Below are 21,918 nucleotides of genomic sequence, written 5' to 3' on the forward strand. Positions count from 1 at the left end.
CAGCGCTGGAGGGGTCGATTCTGGGCCTCTCCATGGCGATAGTGATGCAGTTGAGAAAGATGATGACAAGAACCACATGGTCAAACATCTTGTGACTGATGATTTTATTGCATGTCACACGAAACCTGCAAGACATAATCACACCAGTTATGCAAACAGGCAAAATAATGCTGATCATAAAATGAATTCCTAAAATAGTGATTTCCCCGAAAGATGGGTCACAAAGGTCAACAAGTCGCTTAGTGAGACTACAGTAGTAGAGTTTTCATAAAGAGAAAAATTACAATTATTTCGTCATTCACTCACCCGTGTCTTGTATTAAAGTGGGACCAATAATAATAACAACATTTGGCAGTCCAATCATTTAATGTATTACATAAGAGATGTTAACAATCATCATTTAAATTAATTTGGGTTCATTGATCTTAATTGAAATACACCCCCCCCCCCCTTTCACCGCAATTGATCTTCTTATAGAAACTTATGCTGAGTGTGTGTGTGACTTACAGCTTGCCAGCATGACTCCTTTTTATGAATAAATAGTGCTCAGTTCACTTTAATGTCTCAAGATTTGGCCTGATGTTAAAGAATTCATGCTCAGAGCGGCACTGTGTGGAAACAGACGGCAAACTCTGCGCTGTTGTCATGCCAACCTGCCTTTCACAGCCCCACTCTGTCATGTTGGGGAGTGTGGTCATGCCGGGGTGAAATGGGGAGAGAAGTGTAATGCTGTGTCTTAAACCTTAGGCAGCTGCCATGCTCCCTCGCTACCCAGTTAGTAAAGAGCTGCGGTTCCATTACCCTTCAAATTGCGCAAATTGAAATTGCGAATGGAAACACATCAGTTGAGCAAAAACTGCCAAATCCCAAAAAGTTTTTACGCTCGAGCCAATCCGAAAAAGGAATATTTCGCATTTAAAGGTCATCTGATGTCCGTAAAAGTCACATGATCATTCTGAATCCACAATTCCTCTGTGAAATCACGTACTATTACCTCCCAGAAACACCCCTTAACGTGGCTGCTCCCAAGTACAAGGGTCTTTCCTTTCCATTAAAGCTTGGATAACATGTCTACGCCTATGCCTAAGGCCACAATTTTTGGGATGACTTCTCGCGAGAGGAAAAAAAAATGTAGTCACATAACATCTGTAATTTTTTAGTTTTTCGCAAATCTGTAATGAAACCAGACTAACAGCATTTTTCCATTCAAAGTTGCGAATTTAACTTATGCGCAAAATGGGAATATCGCATAAAATAATTGTGAATAAAGCAGCGTTTCCATCCAGTGAACTGAAGAGAACAAAATCATCACTTCCTGATAAACTGCAGCTAAATATCATGTTTTTTGTTTTGTTTTTTATCTTACCGGCACCAAACATTGGAATGGTATCTTAGTTGAAAGTTGAAATACATAAATAAAACATTGCAATTACAGAACAAAACAAAAGCACAGTCTTCCGTAATAAACCTCTTTGATTGTCAATGTAACAGGGTACATCTTATAAGACTGAAGTGTGACAAGCTGACGATCTCTTCGTTTTACATCAGAAGAAAGAGTCAGGTATACATAATCGCAGACCTGCTTATGACATGCACAGATGGACATACTAAAGTCTCAAGCCTTGGTTTTGGTGGCACCAATGTATGCCAATCTGCGTGTCATAACAGTGCAAAGCGGTGATAGTTTGCATCATGCAGGGCTCGCACAGGAAGGAGGAGGAGGATGATCTGAGGTTGTTTGATGTTTAATTAGTAAAGCGCTGACAGAGTGTAACATGCAATGCTGAGTTCTTCTTTCCTCTCCTCTCTCTCTAATAAGTGAAGCCTCCATGGAGCTTAATGTGAGCAGACATGCATTTCAAAAAATGGAAAGCACTGGAAAGAGATGAGAAGGGGAATACCAAGAAGATGCCTAAGGGAGATGCTAAAAAGTACAGGATATCTCTCACCCCTTGAGCATCTTAATGAGGGTATTTATTAGGGCTTAGGGGCAACCTAAACTCTTGTACTGAACGTGAGCCACGGTACTGTAATAAACGTGATTCAGCTTTTGAAATAACCAGCAAATGTTGGATGTTTGAGAGTTTGTGTCCTCACAAGACTCCTTAACTAGTTTGATCAGGAAGTGGTCAACCAGCTCCTCCAGAAATAAACAAACTTACTTGACCGGCACTAAAGAACAAATATTATATTGGAAATTCATGTTCAGGTCAAATTTATGGGGCCCACAAGTATTTTTGTGCAATTTTTTCAGTTAAAATGCCTATAAATTCTTGAAACGAGATAAAATTACTGGAGAAGCAACACTGTATTATATATTAAATGCACTCATAGTAAAGATTTACTTAAAAGGATAGCTCACCCAAATATTCAAATTTGAGGGCGAGTAAATTATGACAGAATAAAATTGTTTGGATGAACAATCCATTTAAGTGAATTTAGAAGATGCATCTTTACTATGAGTGCATATTGTATTACTCTGCTGCCCCGGCATACGTGTGTGTATGTGTGTGTGTGTGTGTGTGAGTGTGTGCTTGTTAATATAATAAAAAATGTTTTACTTACAATTAAGATGCATACAATCCTAACCCTTACCCTACAAAGCCTTGAAATGATATAAAATTACTAAAGAAGCAACACTGGGTATATATATATATAAATGACTTGATTTTGAGTAATTTTACTTGATTTAGAAGATTTAAAACCCTTTCAAACTTTAAAATGCAGGTGACCACCCATATTCAGATTGTATATCAGCTGGTATGTGCAGGTGGCCAATGTGAGCATAGGCTAATATGAGACATTTAATATAATATTAGTTATTTTTGTTAGGCTATATACAATAATAAAGAAGCAAATTACAAAAACAATAATACATTTAAAAAAAAAAAATATTCAGATACAGTAGGTTTATTTAATATGTATACATTTATTTAACATCTGTAGTTGTTTGATTAACATTAATGACAGACAGGTGTTTAAACGGGCTGCTGAATGCATGGACATAATATTGTGACACATATCCAGTTATTACCCACCTGTTTACGAACCCTTCAGCCATTACCGACTGTGTTCATGCAAAGTACTCCACACGATGGACATTTTGACATCTGTGTGAGTGTGTATTTGACTATTCAGGCGCAAGGAGAACTGATTGCGCGTGCGACAGAGAGAGAGCGCACGCGAGAGAGCGCTTCTGTTTTGTGTCATTCAGCGAGATTCCGCCTATCCCACCTTCACTAACTGCAAGTTAATCAATAAAGAATTGTTACTGAATTGTAATTTTGTGATACGACGGTCTTGGCATTTAATTTGGCTGAAGGCTAAAATTATATACAACCTGCCAAAGTGGCTAGTGGGAGTGGCTGCCTTACCCGCCACATCTGAAATCTACCTGCATTTGGCGGACTGGCGGGTGTTAATGTCAAGCCCTGTGTATATATAATGAACATACTGTATATACAGGACTCAAATACACCATCAACATCAAACCAGAAATTAAACTGGATATAAATCAATTAACCTCAGTATTATTAATGTCAGCAAACGACAACCAATCCTATCGGTGAAAAACACATGAAATGTCAAATTTATGTGCGCCCTCCTCAATGTAGAATGGAATCCCCAGGACAGTATTCCTTCCCTGAAAATGTCTTAGATGGTCTTTTCAGCAGGAAAGACTATGAGAGCCAAGAAGGCATCAGATACTCACCGTGACTGTGGGGGGAACAGGTAAAGGGACCAAGTAACCCTCTGCCGACAGCATTCGGGCTGCTTGTGCTCCAGCCAGCGGAAGAGACGATCCTTGCGACTCTGAAAGATGGATGACCAAGTGAGATTATATGACCAGTAAGTTAGTTTCGCTAGCAATAGAAGATATAGAAGTACTTTTTCTTGTAATCATATAGCAGCCAATTGAATATAAGAGACATTTGTGATAGATCTACTGCAAGGACCAGAAAAATAGCTCTAATAAATCAAGCGTATATTTTCTCACCAGGTTTCCTTCATCATCTGCATTGTCATCCTCGCTGTGGTGTTCATCTAGAGAAAGCTGTGTGGTGGCTGCAGATGGAGAACTCTTGCCGTTGCTGAGGAAGTTGGGCGGCCGGGCGCTGTGTATGCTGGCGGAACGATGCACGTATGGCACCTGCAGGGTGTCTGGAGGCAGATCAAACGAGCTACGCGTCTCCAGGGATTCCATGCGCCTGTGCCGAGGCCTCTTGCCCAGCGAGTCCGTCCTGGCGAGGGAGGCATCATCACCCTCGGACATTCCCCCACCGCCTCCACTCTCTCCCGCATCTCCCTCATCTGAGCTGGACTGGCCATCGCCGGACAGCAAGGAGCGTCGTTCGCCAGACTGCCGTTTTTGCCTACTGAGACTGGGGGCTCGGCCCAAGCTATTCCAGCTGGAGCGCCTGCTGTTCCAGCTACTGGCTGAACTCCAGGGGGCATTAGGGGAGCTCCGTGCACTCGACTGAAGAAACATGGAGAAAGGAACATGTCACTCTCAAATTAGATCTCATTGACTTACTGTGAAACCTGAGTGTGAAGATGTTGGCACATGTATAAAAATGCACATATTGACATTATTATAAATTCTGTCATTTTTATATTATATTATATTATATTATATTATATTATATTATATTATATTATATTATATTATATTATATTATATTATATTATATTATATTATATTATATTATATTATATTATATTATATTATATTATATTATATTATATTATATTATATTCACAGACAGGGCTTAGATTAAGCAAGGATTAGGCCTTCAATTAGGGCATTTAATTCGCTTTTATAAACGTGCCTTAGAAAGAAAAAAAAAAAATTACTGGCCTGCATCTTGAGACAAAACAATGGCACTGACATAATTTTTCTTTTGTGAATGATACCCCTAATTATTATACAATTGAGTGCAATGTCAGAAAAAAAAGAAAAATAACACTTGCTCTATCATAACAGAGAACAGTAGTTACTGACTGGAGATTTATCGTGGCCATTGGGATCCATGGAGACATTGCTGCCTCTGCGGGACTCGTAGCCCAGTGCAGGGTCTCCTCCTCCTGATATCTTAGGGATGGGCATGGGTGTTGCAGCTGTGTGAGTGATGAGGGGAGGGGTCAGGTTGGTCTTCAAATCCACATGGCCATTGATGGGCACAACTGTGGAAGGGACAGGGATAGTATGCTCAACATCACTGACACTACAAAACATGACAGACAGCTAAAAAATGCATTAGGAACCATTTCAAGCATGAATTTTTCAAACAAGCTTTAATCTTCAAAAAGGAGCATGCATTATGTCAAAAAGACAGAAATACAAACTATAAACCCATTGTTAGAAGGGTAAAAGGGTATCTGGGATAGCACAGAAGCTAGCTTGTGGATTTCAAAATATAGGAGTGCACAATAATCACGTTCAATATAAAAATGTCTTGTGTCCTGCAAAAAAAAAATGTGTTAGTATACTGTATGGCTACATGTTTTATACAAGCTCATTTGACAATATCAGGACTAAACAGTGAGGATGGTCTGCTGAAACAAACTTGAGTTCATAAATCTGTTAACTCATATAAAACCATGGAACTTGCTGAAAAAAGCAAAAACGTTGTAGAGAACCAATCAACCATTCTTTTGTGATGGCGCCAGAAAACTTGTTGACAGTGCAAGTAAAAATCATACTGGTCAGCAGAAAAAAAAATCTTGTTGAGCCCTGAATATGCCATGTGCTTCCATGTAAACTATGCTCTGTGGGTCTCACCGGATGATGCCGACAGATCCTTCTTATGTCCTGAAACATCCTCCAAGCTCCGTGCATAGATATCTGCTTCAGAGTTAGACTTTGAGGCATCACCCTTTATCAAATGCGGAAGATAAACAAACATTAGTTAGCAGGTCTTAGAGTTGCTGGATCTTAGGGAAGCACATTTCAGGGTGAGGAACAAGCAGGTGGGTGAGGGTGTGGTCTCCCCACCCCAGCAGCCCTTTAAAAAAGGCCAGAGGGTGACTGGTATCTAAGGGAGAGACATCCTAGTTGGGGTAATCCACAAAAACGTAGTGCCCGCATGCATTTGACAGCACCAGGTTGCACTACCACTCTGAAACCACAAGTATAGTGTGCTAAATATTAGTTCAATGTATCTTACTGTATATTTTTAAGCAGATGATCTCATGGTTAGACCACCAGCTATATTAACGTAAGACACATCCACATGCGGATGAATATGTGTGGGATTTTTTTCTCGGCTTACTGGAGGAGCAGCACCAGTAGAGGAGGCACATCCAATGATCAGGCAGGAGAAATAAACACTGCTATTTTTATCAGAGGGCTCATCACATTGTTTGGCCTGTGTCCTCCTCGTCCCCAGTCTTGGGCTAGTCTTAAAATGGTTTAATGCCGAGAGTGTTTCAGTGTGGTCTAGCACAGAACTTCAACCCTGGGTGGTTTGTCAAAATAGAGACCTCTGTTCAAGGACATGGATCACTCTCTCAGTTTGACCATTAAGGTGTCTATTTGTGGACGATAACGGAATTTAAATACAATACGATAAATATGATAAAAGATGAAAACTTTCCCTCCCTCATCGCGTGGTTACCTGATGTGAAAACGGCAATAGCAAACTCAATTTGCATTTCAGCATATGTTTACCATATTCACAGTACTCAATGAAGCTAATGGTCAAAGACAAAGAGGAGACACAGTGGAGACTATTCTGACAAACCTTGCACCTACGAACAATGTATCCCATTGGCTTCACTGAATCAAAGCGTTGTGTATTTTGGTCTCTGGAAAAAAAAATGCATTAGTAATGGGTGTGTAAATGGGTAAGGAACAAAAACAAAGCAAATTTGAGTTGCATTGAAACCAGTGGGATCATTGCAACACTAAACACGTCACAATCGAACAGCAATTAATTCACATCATAACTACAATGAAAAACAGTAAATAGGACTTGTCAATAGGGAATAACACAATATCTACGTTACTAAGGCAACAAAAAACAAACTTGAAATAGTTATGACACTGGAGTCAAGCTCTGTAAGTCAAGACATGAGAGGGACTCCTTGCCCCTTCTTAACAAGTGAACAATAAAACAAAACACAGCTGTGATAGGTTGAACTAGCAGAGAGGCACTACAAAGCATCTTCGTGAACAGACGACTACATTCAGTTGGGCCCCATGGATGTAGTTAGCGGTTAGCTTAGCATCAGCACCCACTGGTAATTAGGCCTACTGCATGCTCAGAATTGAGCACCTGGGGACGATGTGTCTAGATTGGACTTCACTATCCAAACTTCGACTTGGCCTTTCTGAGCAAATAAAAGTATTAGCTAAATAAGCTGTGTGACTTTTTGACTTAAGCCCTATTCAAAACTATTAACTATTGTATTGAGATAAAACTAAGGTTTATTAAAGCAATTGTTCACCCTTATGTTTAAAAAAAAATGGAATGACCTTTTCATGCAGATCAAAAAAAAAGTATATATCCTGCAACCAGATCTCAAGAATTGGATCCGAGTCTGATTTATGAAAGAATAATTCAGATTTTGTAAGTTTTGACTCAAACTATACAATTTGTTCATATCAAATAGATTTGTGAACAAATCATTCAGACCAATTTTGTGAAAGGAATAAATTGATTAATTGATTTAAAAGAATAATTGGTGAACAAATCGTTGAGATCATTTTTAGTGAACTGAATCAATTGATTCATTAAAAATATTTGATTCAAAAGAATGATCAAACATATGTTCTGTGAACAAATCATTAAGACCAGGACTGTGTCCGAAATCGCATACTCTCAAGTAGGTACTTATTTTGAATAATCACTTCACAACCGCTAAAAAAGTATGGTTTATATAGTAATCTGGACATACTACATTCACAATGTTGCCCTTATCATGTGACCTACTAGCGTCAGTTGCGTCACCAGAATTCACAAATCCTGTCCAGTTGCCTCATGGGATAGTAAAGTGCCCATCGTATGCACACTTCAGAATCTCATCCGGTAGGTCATCCTGGTACTTTTTGGCTACTCTTTTATGAATTCGGACATACTTCTTATGTCACATACTGTTTTTCGCCCACTATATAGTAGGGAAGTATGCGATTTGGAATGCAGCCCAGTTTTGTGAAGTGAATTGAACAACTCACTGAAAAGATCTGACTCAAAAGAATGATTCCCTTACAAATCGGACATTACTATCTTTACAACCCAATCACATGAAAATATATTATTTTGAATGCACTATTTCTATATGTATACTTTGTGTTTTGGTGAATTAGTAATGAATTCATATGATGATAGTGAATTCATAGGTTACAAACTGACATGAGATTGTGTTTTCATTGAAAAGCTTAAATTTCAGTCTGAAATTTTAGAACGATTCCTTTAAGCTTTGTTCGCCAGAACTGCTTTGGTCAGGTACAAGGTGTGAAAGAAAGCCTACTGGGGCTGTGCTGTCAATTAAGACATTAAGGTTGCTGTGCAACTGCTGCCTAACAATCACAGGTCTTAATTTGGGAATTCTACTGGGCTTGACCAACCTTGCTGATAGAGTTTTTTTCAGGCATGTTTTGACATGAGATGTGCTAATAGCCCCTGAGAAAGGACTAGCGGAGAGGTTTATGTAAGTTTGTTTTGTCGAGGTTAAGGACTGGAAGAAGTAAGATACAAGTTCAAAAGCTCTCCGAAAAAAAAGGTACAAAACAGACGACTGGGGCGGTACACTTTCAAAAGGTACAACTTTGTATCTTATTTACCCATAATAAGGGTGCATATTAGTACATTAACCCTTAAATGCATGAATGTTTCGCCAATCTTTATTACATTCTTGGGTCTTTAGCGACCCAGATCTATATCTTGTTCTTCCACGCACTAGGACAACTACTATGGGGTCACGAGCTTTTAGTTATGCGGCTCCTCATTTATGGAACTTGCTTCCTGTAGAAGTTCGTAACAGTACAAGTCTTCAGGTTTTCAAAACTGTTCTGTATTGTCTGTATTGTTCTGTATTGTTTGATGAAACTTGTATCTTTTGTGTGAACTTTGTAAGGTGTTCTTGAGTGTCATGAAAGGCACCTATAAATAAAATGAATAATAATAATAATAATAATAATATCTAACGAGAATGGATCTTTACCTGCCGCGATAATATAAAACTCTCCTCATATTATAGAGTAACAATTACAGAAAATAAGTATATTTTGTTACATTTTGAAGCTTGGAAGGGTTCAGTTTCAGCAGATGTTTTATACCATCATCACTGTCTTCTTCAGAGCTCATTTACCAGTATATTTAGAATCTGGCTCATATTTGCAATCTCAAACATATTCTCAAAACTATAATTTTTAACATCTTCAAAATCAATATTTTTATAGCTGACAGCTTCTTCACCAGATCCACCATCAAGTGACAGTAATACTAATATTTGATGGCATTTAGTACTTGCTCTGCAGTAAATCGCTGAGCCATTTCAAGTTTTGCTGATGATACTTCCTATTCTTTAGTTTTTTGCCTGCGATAACTAATAGTGAAACATTACTTCATCATTGAGTATTAGACATTGCCACCTTGTGGAATAAAGGTGAACTGCACTTATTCAGTCATCAAAGATTCAATTATTGTTGTGCAGAAAAATAAATCTACTTACACTGTTACACACCTCGGGCCATTAGCATAATATCGGGTCTAATATTTTTATTAATGTCTTATTAATTTATTGAGGAATACTAAGAAGGTTGATATCTAACTTTAAAAAATGAAAGAGGAGGAGGGTAATGGATGACGTCCTGGGTCACTAAAGACCTGAGGTATGCGTTTAAGTGTTAAAGGTGCCTTATTAGTACCTATATGGTACATACTAGAAACTTTTGAAAGGGTACCGCCCCAATGACAACTTTTGTACCATTTTCTCAGAGAGTGCACATAGTCATTGGTGCTCTCCATTTAATGGCCTTCCACTGCTAATGTCACCTAGCACAGCTGTATGAATGAAAACAAATACAGGATGTGATGTCCAGAACCACAAACAGACTGAGTCTCCTCAACAGGGTCAAGTGCTTCCACTCAGCTCTGGCTCACTGAATGGACTTTCTCAATCGCTGAGATACTGAACTCAGCAGCAATTCTACAAGATCAAAATAATTACAAGTAAAGCAGTATTAAGAAACGTATCTGCATACTAAACGATTTTGAGACCTATTCAAAAGGACTTCCCAGTTGCCTTATTTGCTTTTGCACAGCAGTCTGTCTGGCTTTGTCTGATTTCGCTGAGGCTTTCCATAAGCCCAAACACATCCTTTCAGCCAGATAAAATAAAGCATGAGGCTCTACAAGGTTTGTACTCTGCCGCCAGGCATTGAGCAAGTGAACCTGAAGAAAGACTTTGAGTCAAGTCTGCTTCTACAAGAAACAATCACAAGTGACACTGTCCACAAACTCTGAGGTCCTCCTGGTTAGTCTCACTGGGTTACATCATGCAAAGTGCTACATACCCCTGAGTCTATAGGCAGCTGAATACAGCTCAGCTGGCCATGTATATCGTCCCTCTTGGTTATTTCCTAAAGCGGACACGTGTTAGGATTTTACCACACAGAGCGAAAGGGTAAGAGAGGGGAAAAAGCATAGAAAAGTGTTAGAAAATTGACAAAAGACATAGTATGAGAAATTTTACTCCCACATTTCAGTTAATACTTCTGTTGAAGTAAAAACATTTTTGCATTTTGGGTGGAGTTTAGGCTGTAGCATGCTCAGTACAGTGAGTTTGTGGAGTTGTTGCTCATAGTAAAAATGCTGCAACTGCAAGTATCAACTCTTGGCTCTTTTATTCTCTGATGAACTCTTTTGTTTTCCTCTCCAGCTCCTTTGATATAGATCTAAAATGATCTAAAATGATTATATTATATTATATTATAGTATATTATTTTATATTATTAATAATATTCCTAGCATTTATGGTGGCATAGTTACATAATTACACTACAGTTCAAAAGTTTGGGGTCAGTACGATTTTTAAAATAATTTTATTCAGCAATGATGCATTCAATTGATCAAAAGGGACAGTAAAAACAGTGTTATAGAAAGATTTCAGCTTTGCCATCACTGGAATAAATAACATTTCAAAATATATTAATAAAGTTATTTATACAATATTACTATCTTACAGTTTTGGATCAAATAAATGCACCCTTGGTAAGAATAAGAAACAAAGCCATTTAAAAAAATCATACCAACCCCAAACTGATTAGAAGGGTACAGTATATTTGACCTATATGGTTCCACTGCAAAGATGGAAACAAATATAGTAAGATACAGGAAATTCAATTAAAAAAATAAATGCTGTATGAACACGCTGACATATAATCTGACATGCTAGTCCGAACAAGACCGCCTGTTTACAGCAGTGTGACTATGTGAATTCTTTTTGCTTCAGTGGATGGGACATTACGCTGTTGAGGGGACATTCATCCTGTCGCTTGATCTCTCTGCTTCACACGCGTCATTCAGCCGTTCAGTTTCCCCAGCAACCCTGACGCACTGAAAAGTTCGACCAACTAAAAATAAACACGATGTTTGCAGAAAAAGATGTAAGGTTAAAATATTAAGTCAACAGTGTTCGTCAGTTGTAGGGGAGAGCGGAAGGATACGGGCATTACATCAGTTGGGATGAGAATATAATATCTGAAGCACTTAGCAAAGGTAAAGGCAGATAGGGGTCAGGTGATGTGGGCTATCCTCTCTAATTTAAGAGTAGAGAGTTTATTTTGAAGGCTTCTGAGCAACATAATTTCCTCTAAACTGCCATGATGCAGTATGAAAGCTATTTCTGTCTGGCAGGCAGACACAAAGGCACGTTCATCTTTTAGTGAGGGGAAAAAAGCAAAGAACTGAGCTCCGTCCAGATATTACCTTCTCTCATGTCGACTAAAAGTCTGTCTGTTCATCCACACTTAGAACTTTCTCTTTCACTCCTATTATGCAAATGAAAATAAATGACAACCCAATTTTCAATAACATTTTGTTGCTTTAGTTGTTGCTCTAATGAGGTGTTACAGAAAAAGCTCTAAGATTTTTGATTTATCGTTCGTTATTCTGATAATGATTTTGCTCAATTGAACAATCATTCAAAATCTAGAGATACTTTTTTTTTCATTAAAAGTTTTTACGAATCTTTTAAATCGACCGTGTGAGCAATAATAAATAATACATTGTTAGGGTTTTAGATTTACACTAACATTTATCATAACAGTTATCATAACTGTTTTAAATCCAAAAAGCCAAGAGTTCAACAAAATGCATATGAATACAATTTTACCTCATACCATACAAATAAAGGTGATCGAATCCTAGTTTTTTTGCACTGTACACACGCCAACCTGCATGATCCAGTTTGTCTCTTTCAAAAGAGACAGTAATAAAACAACCTCTCCACCCAAAATGATACATAGGCATAACATTTATATCTCTGATTTATCCTGAGCCTGGCCATTTTTGTGTGTGTCTGTCTTTCTGTCAGAGAAGAATGGCTGCTATGCATTGGGAGATAAGTTGTCTCATAAGATCATGGAAAAAGAAGGTGATAAAGCAAAAGAATGAAGGAAGGAGGATGGGAAAAAGGGCTCATAAGCGAGCATGATTGTGGAGTAGGTATTATACACAGAACAAGAAACTCAGCACTAGTTGAATAAATAATCCTACATAGTGTCTTAACCAGGCACAATGTGACAAATCAACAAGCTTTCCAAGTTTCTGTCTTAACCAGCTGTGACAATGATATTACATTTTGTCAGTTGCTTCTGTACTTGTGTGGCACGAAATCCCTATTCAGTTCACTCAGCAGCCATCTTGGAAACACTCTCAGACAGCTATTTTCTAATCTATACTATCTATCTACTTAAAGTCTGTAAGTTTTACCTCTTTGTCGCCATCTCTGTTTGACCCCTGAAACTGCAGTTATTTGCGGCGTTATAGTCTCTATGTGGGTTGTGCATCAGCCCGGATCCTCAGCGCGGAAGAATCTATGTTTTGAGGTGTATGTGTGGGTTGTCTATCAACCCATCAGTTGTCAACGATGATTGACGTTTTGAACTTTCTGGATTACAAGCCGCCATCAAAATGACAAGTTTATTTACATGCTGCTGTAAGAAGAGGCCACAAATGATCGGCCACCTGCAGCATCCACATACACGATATAGCCTACTAGCCCGGACTCCTTTATGTGTACAGACGTGACGTAATGACGCAACAACAAGCTTACCATTGTGAAACAGGCTAAGGTAAGGAGATCATTTTGAACACTGGCTGGTTATGTACTTGCTCAACAATTGATTTTGGATCATTTGTAGCCAAAAAAAAGTTACGGACTGCAGCTGTAAATAAAAAAGCTAAATATACAAAGCTGTTTTTCAAGAAAACACTTCGATAATATATTTTAAATCAACTTTAAAAAACTTGAACATCTAAAGTCACCATGGAATCAAAGTTTTTTGGCTTTTAGCATGGATATGTTAGCCTTATTGTTATCTATAAGCTAATGTGCTCCAAAACAATGACAAAATTCGCTTTTTGAAGATATAAGGGTTCAAAACGTATAGTCTCTAATTTACGCCAATATGGATCAATGATGTTGACGACATCACATGGCACATGTCCAATTAAATGCTCTCTAAAATCTAAAGCATCCCGCCCCCTACATTATAAATAGACCCTGAAGCTGCAACTAAAATCTGTCATTGGTTCACACATTTACTATTTTCTACATGGTGAATGGCACATAGTGCACTATACAGTATAGAGGATAGGGAATGATTCATACAGTGTAAATATGCTTTTCATTGGGGCGAATGAAGTCTGGTTTCATGTTAGTGTCACGTGAACCGCAGCAGCGCACACACAAGCTGCTCTGGTCCAGAGAAAAGATAGCACAGTGCGGATATTTTGCGCGAGTCTGCGCTGACCAGAAAACGTATCGATCCATTTGAATTCTGCACAGAATGCTATACAGAGCGATATAGTGGAGATTAGGAAAAACGGTTAGGAGGCTTTGCCGAACTCAGCGGCTCTGGCCGAGCTGTGATATGAAATCAATGCTATTGGCTTTTCTTTAAAAAGGGGAGGAGCTGTTTGATAAATCATGTCGACACATTGAATAATGCTGTACAAGGCACGTCAATGAGCCTTTAAAGTAGCACATGCTATTGAAGCGCACACTTAAAACGCTTGTAACATGCGTTGGTGTGGACGGTATAGTTATCGATCTTAGTGTGAACGGGCCTTTATTGTTGGAGTATTTTTTTACCACAAAATAACATAGAAAGGTGCATAAGTATGAAACTTTAGTGTAAACACACTATCAAAAAGTTGAAAGGTGAGAATTCTATTCTTGACTGCTATATTAACTAATTATAATGATTTCTCCCATTCTCCCCAATACCGCCAAAATTCGGAATAGCACTAGCATACTACTCTTACAATGTATGCCATAGGAGTAGTATGTTAGTATTATTTTCTGAAAATCAGCCAGTGTCTCTTTCATGTGGTTTTGCGCTACATGTTCCTGCCCACAAGAAACTCACTGGACCAAAATTCGCTCTTCACATATATTAAACATCAAAAAAGGATGAGAAGAGATTGATATAGAAGTTTTTACATGACAAATCCTTCAAGTTCAATACTTCAAGTGCCTCAGAGAAAACCATACAAAGGCTACTGTCTCCTGAAGCATAATGAAAACTCAAGGTACATATTCTTAGTTTCAAGCCTTTCAACTGTGGAGCGGAGTGTGAGAAAGCATGCAAACAGATTGGCTGTGATTTTGTTGCGTCAAGCGAAATTTTTCACTTGAATCTTGTCACGTTGTGCCTGTTTAGGACATAGTGTTAGACGAAGGGGACAGGAGAGAGCTAGAGGAGAAAGAGAGAAAAAAGATATGGTGTTGGAATATGTGCTAGACTCTAAAGAACAAAAAGGAGAAGACAGACCGTCAAGTTAGGTGGGGGGTGGGGGGGGAGAGGGTGAAAGTTTTCAGGCTAGTTTTGAGACAGGCTTTACCTCTGTTTGGAAACCCTCCACTAAGATAGCCACCAACAGGTTGAACAGGACATAGTTTCCAAAAGTCATGAGGGCGATGAAGTACAGAGCAGCCACTGGAGAGGTGGAAGCCATCCCATTATAAAGTACCTTATTCCAGTCCTCCTGAGTCAATATCTGATGTACATAAACATATCACAAAAACATCAGCATCAAATAATTAATAAAATTCCCTTTTACACTTATGTTCAAAAAGATTTTATTGAAAGAAGTTTCTGCAAGAAGGCTGTATTTATTTAATCACAAATACAGTAAAACACGCAATCTTGTGAAATATTATTAGAAAAAAAATCAGTTTTCTATAGTAATACCTTTTAAAATGTTATTTATTCACGAAACATTTAGTTTACTCAAAAAAAACTTTATGCAATAATTCATTAACCAACATTAACATTGAGCAATAACTTTGTTACAACTGTTTATTTTGATTTCATCCATTAAATAAGATTAACCAACAACACTTTAGATTTTAATAAAGCATTAGATTAGTTAACATTGACTAAGATTATTGTTAATTGATGTTTGAACTGTCTTAACTGTCATGTTTGATCAATTGAATGCATTGTTGATTAATAAAAGTATTAATTTCTTTAAAAAACAGAAACCCTAATGTTTTGAACATGTATATGTGTTTTAAATGTTAATTCTGTAATTAAATCGGATCACAAAACATGCTGGATCTGTATTTAGTGATGTCCACTTATCACCCAAGATGGATGAAAAGATGCCTGATTGAAAATGCAGCTTGTGTAACATGCAGGAATCTTGCCTGAAAAACTGTAACAATGGCCCAGAGTAAAGAGTCGAAGTTCTTGCGGTCAGGAAGTGTGTCTCCATCTCTCTCAGAGCCGAATTTACATCCAAACAGGTGCATGCCTAGAATACTGTAAAACAAAGTTACAAAATACAGTTAAATTAAAAATAAATCAACAGAATACAGTCCATTCAAAATGCACAAAATGATCTTTCATCTTGCCTGAAAATGAATATGAAAAGCATAAGCAGCATGCAGAAGGTGGCCACGTTGTCCATGGTCTTCATCAGGACCACCAGCTGCCTCTGTAGAGCAGGCATGAAGCGAACCAGCTTCAGCACCCGCATAAGTCTGAAGGTCCGCAGCACAGATAATCCTCCTCCCTGCTGACCAACAATTTCCCAGACGCTGTCAACACATATAAACACACACATCTGACTATCTGGCAGAATGCATAAGAAGGACAATGCTAAAACATCCCCCGGCTACCATAGTTTCCCTTTTATTTCTTGAAGGAAAAACATTCCAACATATTTTGGTGTGGTGTTAGAGCGGTTTGTTGCATTTCAAAAGAAATAAAAAAATGTCTCCAGCTAATTGATTAAAAGAAGCTAAAGTAAAACTGATGTGAATGCATTCAATTGAGCAACAAAATGACTAAAGACACCTGTGGAATCTCATATATCTTAAATAGTATATATTGGCTTAAATACAGCTGATAGACCATTTCATTTTATGCAAGGAACTGCAATTTTTTTGAGCAAGGATGCATTAAATTGACAGTAAATATTCTTTAAATATTTAAAACATTTCCAATGAATGCCGTTCTTAAATACATCATGGTTTCCACCCCAAAAAAAAGCAGCACTGTTTTCAACATTGATAATAATAATGTTGCTTGAACACCAAATCAGCATATGCCATCACAGGAATAAATTACATTTTAATTAAAGCTGTCAAAATTAACTTTTCAGTTTAACGCGTTAAAAATATTTGACGCAATTAACGCAGCATATGTTTTTTTTCCGTTATCCTTTAGCGTTACATTATATGTTCACGCTCTTATTCAAGCAAATGCTTTTAAACCGTTTAAGCTCAACAAGACACAAAAGAGAATCTGTATGTGAATCTCAAACACACACCGCTTCAGAGAACGTGTCAGTTCTTTTTTCGGCTTAAAAGCACTTAAATATTAAATGAGTTCGATAAAGTCTTAAATTAACGTAAAGAGTTGTGAGAAAATGGATGTGCCAGATTTGTGTCATGTTAGTGACGCATCAGGTCTTAAAGGCACGGCAGCCTAATAAACCTGTGATTAATGACTTTTTTTTTTTATCGATTGACAGCACTTTTAATAGAAATAGAAAACATTTACTTTAAATTGTAACATATTTCACAATATTGTTTTAACTATTTTTGGTCAAATAAATGCAGTGTAGATGATTATAAGAGACTAAACATTTTTAAAAAATCTTAAAAATCGACCAAAACCTTTTCAACTGTAGTATATGCAGATTTGCAACGTGTGGAGGAGAATTCCTTCAGACTGAATTTACGATTTGTATTAATTATTAATAATATATTTTTTTTATGTTTATTTAGTAATAACTAAAATGTTATGTTTTACCCAATTTTTGTTAATTAAAAAAAGCTGCTTATTTTCAGCTTGTTATATTTGCTGCTTGTTTTTCCATCAAAGGATGATTGGGTTTGTATGGTAACCAGAATTTGCCCCCGCCCCCCCTCCCCATGTTAAACCAAGCCCCCAGAATAGTGCGTGTTGGTGACTGTATCTATGCAACATGTTGAGAATTAATAAATGCAAGAACCCATCATAACATTGTACCATGCCAAATCTTTTCAGATGCTTGTTCAGAAGTCTAATATGCTCATTTATGTCAATTGTGAATGGATGGGCGTGGAATTGCAGCACTCATCATGACAGCTGACAGTCATCAGACTGAACAGGCAACAGATGTCCTATCACTCAGTAATAGCTGCATTCTGTCTGGCTGTCACTGTTGTGATATAACACACTGCCAGTGTGCATTTTCAGAAATGAAGATGAACGTCAATAAACAGTGATGCTAGGCAGCGTTATTACTGTAACACACATTTAAAAGTTCTGAGGAAAGAATGTAGATGAGCATGTATACCTGATTACTACAATAATGCCGTCAAAGATATTGTAAGGGTTCTTGATGTAGCCGAATGGACCATAGACCAGCAGTTTCAGGAGCATCTCCAGAGCAAACAAACTGGTGAAGACGATATTACTGATTTCCAGAGCGTTTGTCAACTCATCAGGCTGAAAAAGGAAAAAGAGAGAGAAGATAAAACCTAGACTATCACAGCGATGCCATTGCGCCATATCAGTACTGTTGCATGTCATATTAGTAAGAATATGCACAACAAATATGACGATTTTGAAAACAATGCTTCTGGCACTCATTTGAAGATGAAATCTAAATAGAAAAGAAAGGGAAAGGCTGTAAATAAGGATACAACTTTTCATTAAAATAGTATGTTACTAAGCAAACTGACTTTAACTTATTTTTGCTATATGACGGTCACAACAGTCTTGTGACATGCCTTCATTTATTTTCGACATCTTTGTGACATCATATCCTGTTGCAGGGTCTGAAGTAATTTTGCAATGCCTTAAGTGTACACAATATCTGGCTCATATTTGCGATCTCAACCATATTCTTAAGACTATCGCTTTCTTCGAAATCAATATTTTGATCGCTGACAGCTTCTTCACCAGATCCACCACCAAGTGACAATGAGACTAATATCTGATCACGTACAGTACTTGCTCTGCAGTAAATCGCTGAGACATTTCAAGTTTTGCTGATTATACCCGTGTATTATTTTTTTTTATGCCTGTGGTAATAATGAGTGAAACATCACATCATCATTGTGTATCAGGCATTGCCACCTTTAAGAATAAAGGCGAATTGCACTTATCAAGTCATCAGAAATTCAATTATTGTTGCGCAGAAAAAAATATACGTACACCATTACATACTTCGGGTCACTACAGACTCTATACACTTTTTTTTACAAAAAAGCAATTAGAAATGTAGTAAAAAAACCAGACATTCTTTTATAATTGTGTTTTTGTGTGTGTGTGTGTGTATTATAATTGTGTGTGTGTGTGTGTGTGTGTGTGTGTGTGTGTGTGTGTGTGTGTGTGTGTGTGTGTGTGTGTGTGTGTGTGTGTGTGTGTGTGTGTGTGTGTGTGTGTGTGTGTGTGTGTGTGTGTGTGTGTATTGTTTAAAATGAATAGATTGAGGAATACTAAGAATGTTTATGTCTACTGTAAAGTTAAAAAATTAATAAGGGGGAGAGTAGTAAATGATGGCACCGGTCAATAAAGACCCGAGGTATCCATTAAAGGGTTAAAATAGACTATTTTGATCATGTTAGCAAAATTCAAAAACACATGAATTACTGTATACTAGCTAGTTTGCTGCATCGTCAAATAATTTTCAAAGAACATGGGTTTGAACTTTGTATCTATTTTGATCTATCTATCAAAAACCGGAGGCTGATACTTACATCTGATACTTTGGTGCATCTGAAAAAGTACACTACAAAGATCATTTTTACAAAAATGCAAAAAATTGGAAATGCTTTTTTAGAGGTTCTCTCAATTCTTGTATCGCTATAGATCATCCGAAACAGCTAAAGACTACAGATCTACAGAAGTGTCACTCTTTGGTTTGCCTGGGTTATTTGATACACAGAATCGCAAACCATTTGAACTTATGAAGTTACATGAGAAAAATATAAGAATCTACTCAACTCCAAAGGCCCTGAGCTATATTTTGTTCTCATTTAATTAAACAGAACACAGACTCACACTTTCATGGCCACATATTTCCTTATAGCTTACGGTGCTAGATAAACTAAAGTGGGGATTCACTTTTTGATATTATAAACACTAAGTTTTTCATTCTTTTGTTTTATCAGAGCACATTTTCTTGAACGACTTCAAGCTGAACTTAAAACTCAGATACAGGTGAACTACAAAGAAAGAACTGCAGATTCCCTGGTGTAATTGATGTTGTTGATAGTTCGGTATGCAGAGAAAAACTTTTTCTATTCTTTTTTTTTATGAGGCACGGGTGAATTGAAGGAGAGACATATGGGCCGGTTCATATTTCGCTCCGGTTTTTTCGATTGTAAAAATGAGACTGGGCAAGAGACCCAGCACGCATAACACATTCTTGAAACATCACGGCTAGCTGGGTTTAATGAACAGAGTCTTAAACGCCTGAAAACAAAACACAACATCCCCAAGCACGCAACAATTTGCCTATGAAAACTAACAGTGATTTTAAGAGACATTCAGACAGGTCACCGAACTTCAGAGCTTTAAATGATGACAAAAACTATGTAACCACTCTAATTGTTTACTGAGATGATTGTTTCCGCAAAGTAATGAGGAAAAAATACAATTACATACTGTGCATGAAATGAAAAATAACATCTATATTAGCTAATAGAATTAAATGTAATCTAATCAGATTTAGAAGTGGTCCGTGGAGCACGATGATGAAGTGTGGGGCTATTTGTGGTTTCACAGAGGTAGGGAAGAAAGCCAGCAGTTTTTTTTTTAGCTGTTTCTGGATCTGAGCAGCTGAAGGTTGGGCACTGTCTACCCAGCAGGAGCTTGCACTTGGCCTCTTCATAGGGTGAGGCCCTTCAGTTCAAATCAGGACCACTTGTGGGAAGAGTACATCACACACAAATCTCTGCAGGAGTGATTTCTTTCTGAGAACGGCAAGGCTGAAGACTAACACTGAACTCTTTGAAAGGTTTTGATTCACGAAACATCAGTTTTTCACTTTCTTTGCCTGGAATATCTAAAAATTATGGAGTCCCTAGAGGGACATGGTGACACTAGTAGCAGAAAAAAAAGACTCCCGCGTTCTCTAGAAAATGTGCAGCATATTCACGGCAGATGGACACAAGTGCCATTATGTACTGATGTTTTGAAAACAAAACCAAAGGTTCAAAAACCAAAAACAACCAAAATAAACTTGAGGTGAGCAACTCTAAACCCTAATGCTCAAAATAATTAATTGGTTTGAGTAAGGTAAACTTAAAATAAACAAATTAGTTGTAGTTTATGAACTTGTTTCTTTTAATTTAGACAAACTTAAACTTAAATGAAACATGCATTGCCATGGCGCTCTAAATTTAGAGTAAATGGTACAGTTATTAAATTAAATTTTCTGTGCAAGATTAATGAAGGAGATTCATTAGTGTTTAATGCTTAGCTATGCTAATTTAAAAGAGTTTGTTATGTTGGTTTTGTTGGCTACCATCATGGTGACACTTGGAGCATGAACTTGGTTTGAGCACAGATGTTGAATATTCTATATTGCTGTTCTCATTCCGCAATTGCTATATGCTTAATGCCATCAAAGCATTCTGTTACCATTTAGCAAGTTAGCATTTCCTGAATTAGCTATGAAGTTAGCCATGTTTTCACTTTTAAAAATATTTAAGTTGAGATTACATGATAGTTTTAAGTAAAATGTTTGAGTGTGCTTACTCAAATAAAATAATTAAAATATACAATTAAAATATACAAGTACAAGCCAGTTATATTACATCTTGTAAAAAGAGGCATAATAGGTCCCCTTTAAAGAGTTCAAAATACTATGTTAAGGTGGTGTTGGTGTGAAACATCCAGACAGGGAGCTCAGACAAGCTTGAGCTCTCTTCAGAAAGCCAGACCCCTCTTCAGATGAACTATGAAGGACCATATCTCACCAGCTGCACTCTGATATCAGTTGCTGCTCATTCCAAAAAACGCAAGATCACTGTCCTTTAATCTAATTATACAGCTCCTATAGACAAAGCACTGTGCCGAACATACACACTGTTAACCCCAATAAGTTGGCAAAGCTAGAAAAATGGAGGCAATCAGTTGCCTCATTTTTTTAAAAGTTAAAATTAGCCCATGATTTACTCACCCTCAAGTCACCCTAGGTTTATATGACATTCTTCTTTCAGTTATATTACAAAAGTCCT

At 37.4% G+C, this 21,918-nt stretch overlaps 1 protein-coding gene across 1 annotated transcript in view; it reads right to left on the reverse strand.

Annotated features, from left to right (window-relative positions):
• Window positions 1-21,918, reverse strand: part of cacna1g (calcium channel, voltage-dependent, T type, alpha 1G subunit) — a 283,552-nt gene that overhangs the window by 77,859 nt on the left and 183,775 nt on the right. The window contains exons 11-20 of the mRNA XM_079846045.1: window positions 18,024-18,175; window positions 16,090-16,275; window positions 15,883-15,997; window positions 15,075-15,230; window positions 10,520-10,585; window positions 5,783-5,876; window positions 5,003-5,184; window positions 3,998-4,477; window positions 3,713-3,813; window positions 2-125 (exon numbers count right to left, since the gene is read on the reverse strand). Of these exons, the coding sequence (XP_079702171.1) occupies window positions 2-125; window positions 3,713-3,813; window positions 3,998-4,477; window positions 5,003-5,184; window positions 5,783-5,876; window positions 10,520-10,585; window positions 15,075-15,230; window positions 15,883-15,997; window positions 16,090-16,275; window positions 18,024-18,175 (1,656 nt within the window). The remainder of the gene's footprint in view (window position 1; window positions 126-3,712; window positions 3,814-3,997; window positions 4,478-5,002; window positions 5,185-5,782; window positions 5,877-10,519; window positions 10,586-15,074; window positions 15,231-15,882; window positions 15,998-16,089; window positions 16,276-18,023; window positions 18,176-21,918) is intronic.

Source organism: Gobio gobio, assembly GCF_949357685.1.
Source record: "Gobio gobio genome assembly, chromosome: 20".
In the NCBI taxonomy this organism is placed as follows: domain Eukaryota; kingdom Metazoa; phylum Chordata; class Actinopteri; order Cypriniformes; family Gobionidae; genus Gobio; species Gobio gobio.